Source organism: Ruditapes philippinarum, unplaced genomic scaffold, assembly GCF_026571515.1.
Source record: "Ruditapes philippinarum isolate M1 unplaced genomic scaffold, ASM2657151v2 ctg9_1_1_1_1, whole genome shotgun sequence".
Lineage (NCBI taxonomy): Eukaryota > Metazoa > Mollusca > Bivalvia > Venerida > Veneridae > Ruditapes > Ruditapes philippinarum.
The window spans coordinates 881512-895570 of NW_026865571.1; the positions used below are offsets into that span (position 1 = coordinate 881512).

Consider the following 14059-nt stretch of genomic DNA (forward strand, 5'->3'; position numbering starts at 1 on the left):
ACTTGACCTGCGCATTCCTTTGACGCATCCATATGTCAAGTTTGAGTTGAATGTGTTGTACTGTTGGGGAGATAATGAACGGAAACTGAAAATTTCATATTGTTTTCAAAGTAAAAGGGGCATAACTCTGCCAAAAATCATCGAACCATGACCAAATTCAAACTTGACCTGTATTTTTTTTCATGACATATCCATATGTCAAGTTTGAGTTGAATGTGTTGTATCTTTGGGGAGATAATGAACGGAAACTGAAAATTTCATATTATTTTCAAAGTAAAAGGGGCATAACTCTGCCAAAAATCATCGAACCATGACCAAATTCGAACTTGACCTGTATTTTCTCATGACATATCCATATGTCAAGTTTGAGTTGAATGTGTTGTACCGTTAGGGAGATAATGAACGGAAACTGAAAATTTCATATTATTTTCAAAGTAAAAGGGGCATAACTCTGCCAAAAATCATCGAACCATGACCAAATTCGAACTTGACCTGTATTTTCTCATGACATATCCATATGTCAAGTTTGAGTTGAATGTGTTGTACCGTTGGGGAGATAATGAACGGAAACTGAAATTTTATATTATTTTCAAAGTAAAAGGGGCATAACTCTGCCAAAAATCATCGAACCATGACCAAATTCGAACTTGACTTGTATTTTCTCATGACATATCCATATGTCAAATTTGAGTTGAATGTGTGCAACCGTTCTTAAGATAATGAACGGAAACAGTGATGACGGAATGACAGAATGACGGAAGGACGGAATGACGGAACAGGGTAACACTATATGCCCCGGCCATTACATGGCGGGGGCATAAAAATACACTTTTAACAGATATAAGAGGAAAATCTGACTCTAAAATCTATTTACACCACAGACTACATTCAAATATTCTTTTTGTATCACTTTTTCTTTTTTCTAAAGATTTACCAATGGGGAAATTGTCCTTGGTGAAATTAACAACAGGAGGGGCATTGTCAGCACAGATAAATAATAATGGAATAAAATAGTCCTCTGTGAAAAAACAACGGGAGGGGAATTGTCGGCCCTGTAAAAAAGAATGGGAGAGGAATTGTCTGGGTTGCCAAAATAAATGTAAGGGAAATTTCTCGGAAGGGAATTGTCCGGATACCGATAAACCAATATTATCACTTAGTTCTAGTAAAATATGTCATATAATGTACAAACCGTGGATGCCTATTTAGTTTTTTATGTGTAGTTTCACCAATGTGTGTACAGTCATACACCTCGGTATCTCCATGCTCGTGTTTCAATTTCCCTTCATTCTCCTCCAGTAATGATGCTGCTACTGCTGCAGTGTCAGATACCTTTAAAAATATCAGATCCTTGATACAAAATACAGTAATTTAATTATAAACAATGTTTCTAATAACAAAATATCATTCTTAGTCTCTTTTTAAAGTAAAACAAGTAAATCGGCACTTACTTTAGAGATTCACTTTATTGAATATAGAAAGGTTATGTAAAGACATCTCACTTCAATGAGCCATATGTAGACACAATTTAAACAAAGTAACTTTTATCTATTGATAAAGATGATATACATTCAATTGTTTCTTGGAATATATCAAAGCCAAATACTCTTACACTTTTAAAATTGAGTTAAGATTCATTACGTGACTGAGAGCCACCCAAAGTTGGTACCATATAAAGATACATTAAGGCAGTTGAATAATTTAACGAGGATAAAAAAAATTCAATGTTTTCCCATATTCATCAATAAAACATTTCGTACACAATATCTAAGGAACTGCAACAAATTCCATAATAGTTAACGTACATGACCAGAATTATTTCCTTCAACCCTTTCCTCTATTTTCACCTCAGTGTCTTTCACAACAGTTGGTATATTTCCAACCTGGACCCTCTTGCCCTCTACTGCCTTTCCCATCATTTTCTGTTTCCGTTGCTGCATGGCTTGATGTTTTCTGCGGTGCATGGCTAACTGGTGGTTATGAAACGCGTGCGCTTGCCGCAGCACGTGATGCTCGTACTCTTCCTCATCATCATCTTCATCGTATTCAGAATCCTCCTCACTGTTCTCGTGCAGGTTATGTGCCTCGAGGAACTGCTAAATAATGTGAAAGAAAAAAATATGAGACCTTTACCATATTATTCCGTTTCATTCAACTTAAAGCAAAATTTTACAAACATCTTAATATTTCTACAATTGTTTAATATATCTGTGTACTTTCTCTATAAATATTTTTATTTTAAACAACTTTCCCTTACATTATTTTAGTTGAAGGGCTAAATACATTAAAACTGTACAATACCAAAATAACGCATGATGAAATCAGACATTTTGTGAGATTGAAACCATAGGCAAACATGTTTCATTGATTCATGCTGAGTCAGCAAAATTTTTATGACAAGACAAAATGAGTACAATATTAGCACAATCTTACAATTTCAGTATATTTGTACACCTTTTATAATCAATAGTTAACAAATTAATATATTACCTTTAATAGTTTACAAATTAATATTATATATTACCTTTAATTTTCTTTGTTTAATCATTTCTTCATCTTCAGAGTCGAGAAATTCTGAATCAAGTTCTTCTTCCTCCTCATCTTCAGGATCAATCTCCTCGGAACTTTCTCCCTCTATATGACGATGCTTGTGATGATGACCTTTCTTTTGCATCTCTATAGCCCGCTGTCTTAGATTCTCCATGTCCAGTCCTTCTAGGTTCAAACCCTCGCTGGAGTCGCTCGTTTCCATCTCGCTCTCACTCTCGCCACTCTCCGCCTCCTGGTGAAGCTCGTGTAAATGATGCCTGTGACTGTGTGCACGCACGTGATGATGAGCATGATGACCTCTGACCCCATGTTCATGGCCACACCCACACTGCTCTGCCCCGGACTCCTCCTCTTCCTCACTATGAACATCTCCTGTGTAATGGCATAAGAAATATTAGCTTAGAAGCTTGGTATTTAGCACAAACTGCATTTCAGATATAAACAAATAGGCCAGTGTTTCCTGATTCTTATAATTCTGTCTGGATTTTTTTCTGAATTTGTATCTCAGCAGTCATTAAGGAACATTAAAGCTAGACCAATAAAATTTTATGATGTACTTGCAATTAAATAGATCAGAATGATTAGAGAGATTTCAACATTACAAAATCAAACTTCTATCCTTCAGATTTAAGCCTTTAAGATAAAAAAAAGTTATTTCCATCTTCTGCTTACCCTCACTATCAACAATGCTTTCTTCAGATTCATGAGCCTCGGATTTCTTTATATGTCTATGTTTATTTACAACCTTTCTCTTTATAGGTGACTCACCACTACTCTCTACTGATCTGTCAAGCTCCTCTGGTGTTCCAGGTCTCTGTTATATATCATATAAGGTAAAAATTTCAATTAATTCATTTTTTTCTAAACCATTCATGTCACATATAAAGGATATTGAATGAGTGTAGGTTCAATACTGAATTTATTGAACTTCTACTAGTTGAATAAAAGGGGCATCCGTGGCCGAGCGGTTAAGGTCGTTTACTTCAAACCACTTGCCCCTCACCGCTGTGGGTTCGAATCCCGACAGGGACTTTGGATTCTTTCATGTGAGGAAGCTATCCAGCTAGCTTACGGAACGTCGGTGGTTCTACTCAGGTGCCCGTTCGTGCCTGAAATAATGCACGGAAGGGCACCTGAGGTCTTCCTCCACCAGTAAAGCTGGAACGTCGTGATATAACCTATACTGTGTCGATGTGACGTAAAACCCCCCAAAAAAAAAACAAAAAAAAAAGTTGAATAAAATTATATTATGCGAGCCTCTGATGATCAAAAATATTACTTTATTCAACAAATTCAATAAATTTAGTAATGACCCTGCATGAATACAACATTTCATTTATCACATACACAAAATAAACACTGTATAAAGTGCAAAAGAAACATTTTCATTGACACCCCTAAAGTGAAACACGAACATTCAGCGCATCTACACAATATGTTTGTATTATGCAAATGACAACACCTAAAAATATAAGCATGGCTGTGCCATACCATTTTTACTGAGTCGCAAAATCAGCAACGGGTATGTGATAAATTGGTTTATGTGCTACTTGAATATACGTGTTCATTTCAACTTGAAGGCAAATGAAAATTGTACTTCACTTTTTGCCTCATTTCTTTCAAAGAAACTTTGAGCAATGAAGTCATCTTGTTTTCAATGATGACTTAAAATATCAGAGATCTTGAGAATGAAATATAAATCCAAGCATATTGATATATATACTTTCAAATAATGAGAGAAATAAAATTATATACAGACATTATTACATGTATTTTTTTTATTATGAAAATGGCCTTTGTCTTTGTATTATGAACACAGTATTCCAGAAAACAATGAGTTTTTGGTAACATAACCCTTATGCCAATAAAGAAAAAAAGCTCTGAAAGGTTATATTTGTTAAAATTTTTTATACCTGAACTTTTCTCCTATCTCTATCACCATCTTCAGATACTTGTATACTTTCACTACTGCTTAAATCATGCTTCTGTTTATCTGTAAATGTCATTATATAAAACTTTCATTTGTGACAAATAAGTGAATAATGAGGTATAAATCTTAAATACCAAAAGGACTACAACAAATGATCTTGGAACTATCTTATTCATTTGAACCCTCTAAATGCTGACACTGATAGTGACTTGCCCCGTCAGCAGTACAGTCAGTGACAAGATTGTTCCGGATTGCTCTCAATTTTTAGTATTTTGATATTGAAACTGCTTTTGTTCAATTATAACCAAGTTCTAATTTCAAGGGGCTAATATGCTCTACAAATTCAGAAGGATAAGGGATAAATGAAGCTCTCTTTATCAAAACACAATAAATTCAAAACAATATTTTTCTGTTATTCAGATGTTCTCAAAATTTATAGATTTTAAAAGAAGTACTGGTACTGTATTTCTTTGTTGACAGAATATCAAAGACTATATTCGTAATAAAATCGTAAAATATGTAAGCAAATATTAAACTATTCTAACCAGTGTCCATATGTTCATGTTTGGCAGTATTGTAGTTCTGGTTTTGAGGCAGTGCAGCTTTTGGTTGGACAGCCCAAGTGTTCCATACACACTTGATCAAGGCCGATGCCAAGTACAGTGTCTGAAAACAAACAAAAACAACAACTTACATTTTTCTAAATTTTAACAAGAAATATGTGTAAGTGAAGGGCCATGTATTCCTTCTTTGAATTAGAAAAGAGATATAACTATGCTGTTGCAAGATTAAACTATGCCATATGGTACTTAATATGCCAATATATTTATAAAAGTTCTCCACATCAATGCCAAGTATTTCTGAGACATACCCTAAATAGAAACATAAATGTGTACCCTGTAAAAAGATGTTAACAACGTTCTATAAAATTCTATATCATAAACAATACTTACAGACTCAGTATGAGCTGCAATTTCTAGACTGGATACCAGCTGTAGCAAGTGCTGGACTGGTTGTAGTTCTAGGTTCTTTATCAATGGTATAAGAGACTCAAAAACCTGCTTCCCACAATGCTTCAGCTGTAAATAAATATCCATCCAAACACAATTAATGATATGTTTATGACATACAGAATCCGAAGTAACTTTCAATTTGTTCAGAAGTTGTAAAAATCAAAAAGACAGATTAAAAGCAGGTAAGACATGAGAAGTTTAGTCACAAACCAATTAAATGTGCCCTCACTCACCAGGGAAAATTTACTAGGAAAATTAACTAGGTTTTGAGTGAATATTCCTAATTTCTAGACATATAATTAATATGTCAAAATTATTGATTTTTTTAAATGTGTATTGATTGACAGATATTGTTTCTATCGATGGCAGCTCTAATTTTTTATTTTTTTATTTATTTGATTTTCCATTGCACTAACATTGTATAGGTAATATGGTGACTATCCAGCTTTACTGGTGGAGGAAGACCACAGGTGCCGTCTGTGCATTATTTCAAGCAGAACAGGCATCCGAGTAGAACCACCGACATTCCCTAAGCTAGCTGGATAGCTTCCTCACATGACATGAGAGAATCCAAAGTCCCTGTTGGGATTCTAATCTCCAGAGGTAAGGGGCTCTGTATAAAGATAACATGAGAACAAACCTGAGCTGCAGCCCATATACAATCTATATGTTCACTAGTGATTCTACCTTCTACAGCCAGGAAATTCAGAATTATCTGACTCTGTTTTATCAACTGAAACAACAAAATATCACATCAAATAAATGTCAAAAATATTATTTGTACTGGTCACACCTTTCTCACTTTGCCATTTAATTAACACCACACCAACAGAAAAGGGTAATTATTGTTTAGAATAAAGTACCATATAAATGGTTTTTTCTGCGGGCTCCAAATTCTGCGGTTTTTCAAGATTTTGGCATGTTTTTATTTCTGTGGAGTTTATTTCTGCGGCACATTCTTTGGGAAAAACGTGATTTAAATTCTGCGACTTATCAAAGTTTAAGTCACATTACTCTATTTTATTTTCATGTACACATTCGCATTTGTTGTCGTCACAGCAAAACTGTATAGTAACTACAAACAATTATATTGTTTGCTTGCAAACAAATATAATGCGCAAAAAAAGAAAGGTATAAATCTTTTGATCAGCGTTAAATGACGTGTGAAAAATATACCCCGGTAGTATCTTTAATTTAATAAAATTGATAGAAGTTTACCGTAAATCAGATGACAATTAAATCCGCTAACCGTTATAATCCGTTAGTCGTTATTACTTGAGACGAAATAGGTCATAATGCAGTACACATATTGTACCAGGCTAAAAAAATATGGAGAAATATTCTGCGGTTTTTATTTCTGCGGTGCTGAAACTGACCGCAGAATACGCAGAAATAAAGTCACCGCAGAAAAAACCACTTATACGGTATTTTGTTAATTAACAACCAAATCTAATATCAACACTGTTTCAGGTCAACAGTTCTGTCAATGTGATATATGTATCATTTTTTTTTGTTCAAAATCATTCTTATTACTTAAACCCAATCAGCCACATGACAGTTAACATTTAAAGGACAAACCATAGTGACACTATTTTTATCTTTAAGGCACATTTGAAACCAATCAAATCCAACTTGCAGCAACCTAAGTTTAATCAAACATGCATGTATCTAAAATTGACCAAGTCTAGAAGCCATGGAAAGACTTTTATTCTTGTGTTCGAAAACATAGGCATATATGGCATGTATAGCCAGAAAGGTATTCCCCACATCCTACTAAAATGTATCCCCCACATCCTACTAAAATGTATCCCCCACATCCTACTAAAATGTATCCCCCACATCCTACTTAAAGGTATCCCCACATCCTACTTAAATGTATCCCCCACATCCTACTAAAAATGTATCCCCCACATCCTACTTAAAGGTATCCCCCACATCCTACTTAAAGGTATCCCCCACATCCTACTTAAAGGTATCCCCCACATCCTACTAAAATGTATCCCCACATCCTACTTAAAGGTATCCCCCACATCCTACTTAAAGGTAATCCCCACATCCTACTTAAAGGTAATCCCCACATCCTACTTAAAGGTATCCCCCACATCCTACTTTATATCAGTTTACAGACAACATGACAACAGGACAATATGACACACTAACTAAGGAAAATCTTTTTGCACTCCCACTCTAAGTTCTCTCTCTCGCATACAAATTTGTATTACTTACCTCTACATGTAGATTGGGTCCAAATATATGTTCTATTATCTTACTATCTATCAACCAGTCAGCCAGTTGACGACCTTCTCTGTAATATAAACCACAAAATGTATCATGGTGATCATACAGGAGTAAAAGTAGTTATTGTTATACCATCAATAATTATATAATTATTTAGATTAAATTTGCAAACATGATACCTTGATAAAAATGATCATGCTTGCTTCAACATTCCCCTTATATATTTTGAAAACTTGGTTACTTTCATGAATTGAATGAATATCTTAACATATCAATGTGACACCTTAAGAATTGATAGTAACTTAAATAAGGAACCTTGGAGAATTCATTTTTTGTAGATAAGTGACATAGATGTACATTACACTAGCTCTTAATGAAACAAAGAGATAAGAAATTAAATGAAGCTAACCTTTCTGCATCCATCAATGTTTCATTGTTACAACTCTCATTGTACAAGGTTATTTGATTCTGAAATTGTGAATACAGGAGTTACATTGAACATTAATCTTTCACATGACATTCCTTTATATTTCACACAAAAAATGTTATTAATCCTTATTAAGTCAAAGAGGTATAGGAAAGAATCAACTTGATTGTGCACTTGAGTAAGCCTAGTAAGTTAGTAAGTAAAGCAACAAAAAAACCATTTAAAGGATGTGAATCTGATAAAAATACCGTATCATGTATGTTAGGGGAAAAAGCAATAAATCACAAACTAGAGTTTTGACAGTTTGTGTTCATGTTATTCCTTGACAATTTGTTTCTGCAACTCTTTTAATATTGCCAGTATAAAGAGAAGTTTACAGCTTCTTCAGGAAAAATTAAGCTATGCATTGTTATAAAATCCAGGAACACTCACATTAAAACATAAATTTGTTTCAGAATACTGTTTAAAACCAGTTCTACAGCTGAACAAACAATATAATTTCAAAAGATAAAAGACAAAACTCATTAAACTTGATGCCAATTTTGATCTGCTATCTGTTGTAAATATATATACTTACATTAAGTTGAGCAATGCCAGCAAGTCTTATTGTTAAAGTTGAACACGTGAAGTATTTAAATGCTAGTTCTAACCCATCCTTGTCAAATGTAAAATGGGTTTCTAAAGGTTCTTTAACTGCTGCCCACATCAAGTCTGTCATGTTGCGGTTACCTGCCATTCTCAGGTCTTTGTCAGATAGTTTACACATGTACCTAAAACACAATTGTATGATATATGTACATTGTATATCATAAATAAATTGATCCATGCCACATATAAATGACTTAGATCTTCCAAAAAAAAAATTGCTACAAGCCCTTAAAATGTACCTTTAAGAGATTGTTAGAGAATCTTAAACCATTTCACAAGTCCCTATTATATATAATTATATGCTAAGATGAGCACTTTTAAGACATACATTATAAACTCTGACATATTAGTTTGCTAAAAAATAAGTTGTTCTTTTTAATTATCAGAAGTAAAAAACCTGGTACTTTAAGGCCCCTTTTTTGTCCCTCAAAATATATAATGAGTGGACAATCAAAACTCTTTAACCTAACAAGTTGATTAAACAAATAGCATGCATTTTAACAACTTCCTTGCATTTAATGATATCAAGATCAAATCTTTTATTATCCAACCTAAATGCCCGATACGATTAATGTATTTTCAAAGCAACTTTCTACTTATGTATAAACCGATGTATTACTGAGTACTATTCAAATCAAACAAGCTTTGAATTTTGTTCTACTTTTTCAAAAATAAAAACTAAGATTTTACCTAATCACAGCAGTGCGTAGTGGCACAATATACTGCATCACAGTCGGAATATTCATCCATAATCGAAGCTACAAACAAATAATACAACAGCTGTATGATTATATTGAAAAAGTACATTGCGAAAACACTGCTTAAACCTGCTTAAATGCTAGTGGATGTAAAATGTTGCACTATGGTATATCTTTCATTTAAGACTCTATAAAACAGATTTCCTTTTTTTAATTGGGTTTTACATCGCACCAACACAGTGTAGGTCATAGCTTTACTGGTGGAGGCACAAACGGGTACCTGAGTAGAACCACTGAGGCTCTGTAAGCTAGCTGGATAGCTTTCTCACATGAATGAGTCTGAAGATGCTTGTGCAGCCCAAACCTACAGCAGTGAGCGGCAAGTGGCTTCAAGTCAACGACCATAACCACTAGGCCAGGGATGCCCCTTAACAGATTTAGATAATGCAATTTTAAAGTACATCTACATTGTATATGTCTTTGTTTCAATGGCTTCCACAGATCTCTAATTTCCAGTATATCTAAATTTATTACAGTAGGTGCCTTGTACGTCATCTATGTGTTGCTATATTTATTTATCTTGTCCTTTGAGATCACTGGCTCCAAAACTGTTGAGGATTATAAAACACTGCTTAAAGTGTTGCTAGATGTCATATTTTCCATTATCTCTACACTCAATAAAACTGAGTCTGTGATTTCAACCAATAGTTTTTTGCTTTTTAAAATACTCTTTTCTGACCAGATATTTAAATGAAAATTAACGACAATATGCTTAAAATATAAGTTCATGCTTTAAATACGATAAGAAATAAACAAATGGACTAATCATCACCATGGGTGTTAAAATGTTTATATTTACAACAAGAACTGTCGGAGGACAGTAACGCTCGACTATTCGAAAATTTGTCACAAGGGTGTTTCACTGAGTATAATAATGCTTACCTATATGAATACATAAAATTGTCCGAAAAGGTACAAACTCTTCAAGTTTCAATACATTCCCTTCAGTAGTTATGGAGATACAAGCTTACATGCAAAAACTTAACCAAGAATTCATGAGTCGAAAAAGGGGCATAATTATGCAAAAAAAGCAAATCAGAGTAATGGGACTTGTACCAATCATCTTAGATAATCACAGAGACCAAGTGTGTGAAGTTTCAATCCATTCCCTCTAGTAGTAATGGAGATACCAGCTTACACGCAAAAACTTAACCAAGAATTTCTAAGTCGAAAAAGGGGCATAATTATGTTAAAAAGCAAATTAGAGTTATGGGACTTGTGCCAATCATCTTAGATAATCACAGAGAACAAGTGTGTGAAGTTTCATTCAATTCCCTTCAGTAGTTATGGAGATACCAGCTTACACGCAAAAACTTAACCAAGAATTTCCAAGTCGAAAAAGGGGCAAAATTATGTAAACAAGAGGGCCATGATGGCCCTGAGGTCGCTCACCTGTATATAGCCCCCCCCCCACCCCGCGGCCCGATTTTTACCCAAGGGCTTTTATTTGTTTATTTGAACAGACTTGGTAGACACCCATAAGAAGATGTTTCATGCAAAACATCTAAGTTCTAGCTCATTGGGTTTTTAAAAGAAGATTTTTTAAGTTTTTTACTATACACATATAGTTAAAAACAATGACACCCCTCGGGCAGGGCCAGTTTTGACCCCTGGGCTTTTATTTGAACAAACTTTGTAGATATTTACTTAAAGATGTTTCATGCTTAATATCTAAACTCTAGTTATTTGGGTTTTTTCAAAGAAGATTTTTAAGTTTTTGCTATGTATATAAGGAAAATCAATGACCCCCGGGGCGGGGCCAGTTTTGACCCCAGGGCTTTTATTTGAACATACTTGGTAGACACCCATTAGAACATGTCTCATGCTAAATATCTTAGCTCTAGCTCTTTGGGTTCTTTAAAAAGAAGATTTTATAAGTTTTTCCTATATGCATATAAGGAAAATCAATGACCCCCTGGGGCGGGGCCAATTTTGACCCCAGGGCTTTTATTTGAACAAACTTGGTAGACATTCACTAGAAGATGTTCCATGCCAAATATCTAAGCTCTAGCTCTTATGATTCTTTAAAAGAAGATTTTTTAAGTTTTTACTATATGCATATAGGAAAAATCAATGACCCCCGGGGCGGGGCCAATTTTGACCCCAGGGCTTTTATTTGAACAAACTTGGTAGACATTCACTAGAAGATGTTTCATGCCAAATATCTTAGCTCTAGCTCTTTGGGTTCTTTAAAAGAAGATTTTTAAGTTTTTACTTTATGCATATAGGGAAAATCAATGACCCCCTGGGGCGGGGCCAATTTGGACCCCAGGGCTTTTATTTGAACAAACTTGGTAGACATTCACTAGAAGATGTTTCATGCCAAATATCTAAGCTCTAGCTCTTACAGTTCTTTAAAAGAAGATTTTTTAAGTTTTTACTATATGCATATAGGGAAAATCAATGACCCCCTGGGGCGGGGCCAATTTTGACCCCAGGGCTTTTCTTTGAACAAACTTGGTAGACATTTACTAGAAGATGTTTTATGCCAAATATCTAAGCTCTAGCTCTTACGGTTCTTTAAAAGAAGATTTTTTAAGTTTTTACTATATGCATATAGGGAAAATCAATGACCCCCCGGGGCGGGGCCAATTTTGACCCCAGGGCTTTTATTTGAACAAACTTGGTAGACACTCATTAGAAGATGTTTCATGCCAAATATCTAAGCTCTAGCTCTTAGGGTTGTTTAAAAGAAGATATTTAAAGATTTTTCTTTCGGTTGCCATGGCAACCAGAGTTCTGCATGGAATTAAATTCTTTGAACAATTTTTAAAGGTGACCACCAAAGGAACATTCCTGTGAAGTTTGGATGAAATTGGCTCAGTGGTTTATGAGGAGATGTCATTTAAAGCAAAAGTTTACGGACGGACGACGGACGGACGCCGGACGGACGGACGGACGGACGCCGGACGAAAAGCGATCACAAAAGCTCACCCTGTCACTTTGTGACAGGTGAGCTAAAAAGCAAATCAGAGTTATGGGACTTGTACCAATTATCTTAGATAATCACAGAGAACAAGTGTGTGAAGTTTCAATCCATTCCCTTCAGTAGTTATGGAGATACCAGCTTACATACAAAAACTTAACCAAGAATTTCTAAGTCGAAAAAGGGGCATAATTATGAAAAAAAGCAAATCAGAGTTATGGGACTTGTGCCAATCATCTTAAATAATCACAGAGAACAAGTGTGTGAAGTTTCAATCCATTCCCTTCAGTAGTTAAGGAGATACCAGCTTACATACAAAAACTTAACCAAGAATTTCTAAGTCGAAAAAGGGGCATAATTATGAAAAACAGCAAATCAGAGTTATGGGACTTGTGCCAATCATCTTAGATAATCACAGAGAACAAGTGTGTGAAGTTTCAATCCATTCCCTTCAGAAGTTATGGAGATACCAGCTTACATACAAAAACTTAACCACGAATTTCTATGTCGAAAAAGGGGCATAATTATGAAAAAAAGCAAATCAGAGTTATGGGACTTGTGCCAATCATCTTAGATAATCACAGAGAACAAGTGTGTGAAGTTTCAATCCATTCCCTTCAGTAGTTAAGGAGATACCAGCTTACATACAAAAACTTAACCAAGAATTTCTAAGTCGAAAAAGGGGCATAATTATGAAAAAAAGCAAATCAGAGTTATGGGACTTGTGCCAATCATCTTAGATAATCACAGAGAACAAGTGTGTGAAGTTTCAATCCATTCCCTTCAGTAGTTATAGAGATACCAGCTTACATACAAAAACTTAACCACAGGGACGCCGACGCCGACGCCGACAAATGGGTGACTGCATTAGCTCGATTATTCTGCGAATAGTCGAGCTAATAAAAGGGGTTAGCTTTCTCTGATTACTCTAGCGAAAGTTTATTGAAAACCAACTTGCAATTTTCTTTTCTGATTGTAATTTTACAAACTATACTAGAAGTTTTAAATTTCATCCATATGAAAACCATACAAAATATTTAACCATCCTTTAACACAAAGAAAATATAATTAATTTCATCAAGTATTATAAGTCTGTCAATGTAGAAAGCGATATTTAGAATTTTCACACATTACCAATAGTGAATACTAGCATATCAACAATATTATTTATATATAAAGATAGGGTTAGAAAAACAGACACATGCATTTTACTCAAAATATAATGAAATATAGTTACATTTGCTATCAAGGTGATAAGAATATGTGCAAAGTTGAATGGCAAAGTATCTGGAGTGGCTTTCTCAAAACAGACTTTCAGAGAACCTATACCATTTGTATCACAGAAAAAACAAACATTGCGCAATAGAAACAGCGGCACTTCTGGATCCTGAAATACAAAACACAAAAATATTACCTTAATGTATCAATTACAGTGATGTTTTTGAAAAAAATAAAATCAATTTTGCTGTCATGTATATATGATATTGTTTCTAATGCCTATTCAAAATGAAACAGAGCTTTCTCTATGTTTTTAAATGAACAGTGCCTGTAACTTTTAGAGAGGGACAT

General features: G+C 34.5%; 1 protein-coding gene across 1 annotated transcript in view; it reads right to left on the reverse strand.

Moving 5' to 3' along the window:
* LOC132729563 (ubiquitin carboxyl-terminal hydrolase 34-like) overlaps positions 1 to 14059 on the reverse strand; it is a 78564-nt gene that overhangs the window by 56101 nt on the left and 8404 nt on the right. The window contains 13 exon segments of the mRNA XM_060715345.1: positions 1193 to 1332; positions 1806 to 2096; positions 2525 to 2922; positions 3223 to 3364; positions 4464 to 4543; positions 5026 to 5146; positions 5434 to 5559; positions 6134 to 6226; positions 7720 to 7798; positions 8141 to 8199; positions 8736 to 8928; positions 9497 to 9564; positions 13728 to 13877. Coding sequence (XP_060571328.1) covers positions 1193 to 1332; positions 1806 to 2096; positions 2525 to 2922; positions 3223 to 3364; positions 4464 to 4543; positions 5026 to 5146; positions 5434 to 5559; positions 6134 to 6226; positions 7720 to 7798; positions 8141 to 8199; positions 8736 to 8928; positions 9497 to 9564; positions 13728 to 13877 — 1940 coding nt within the window.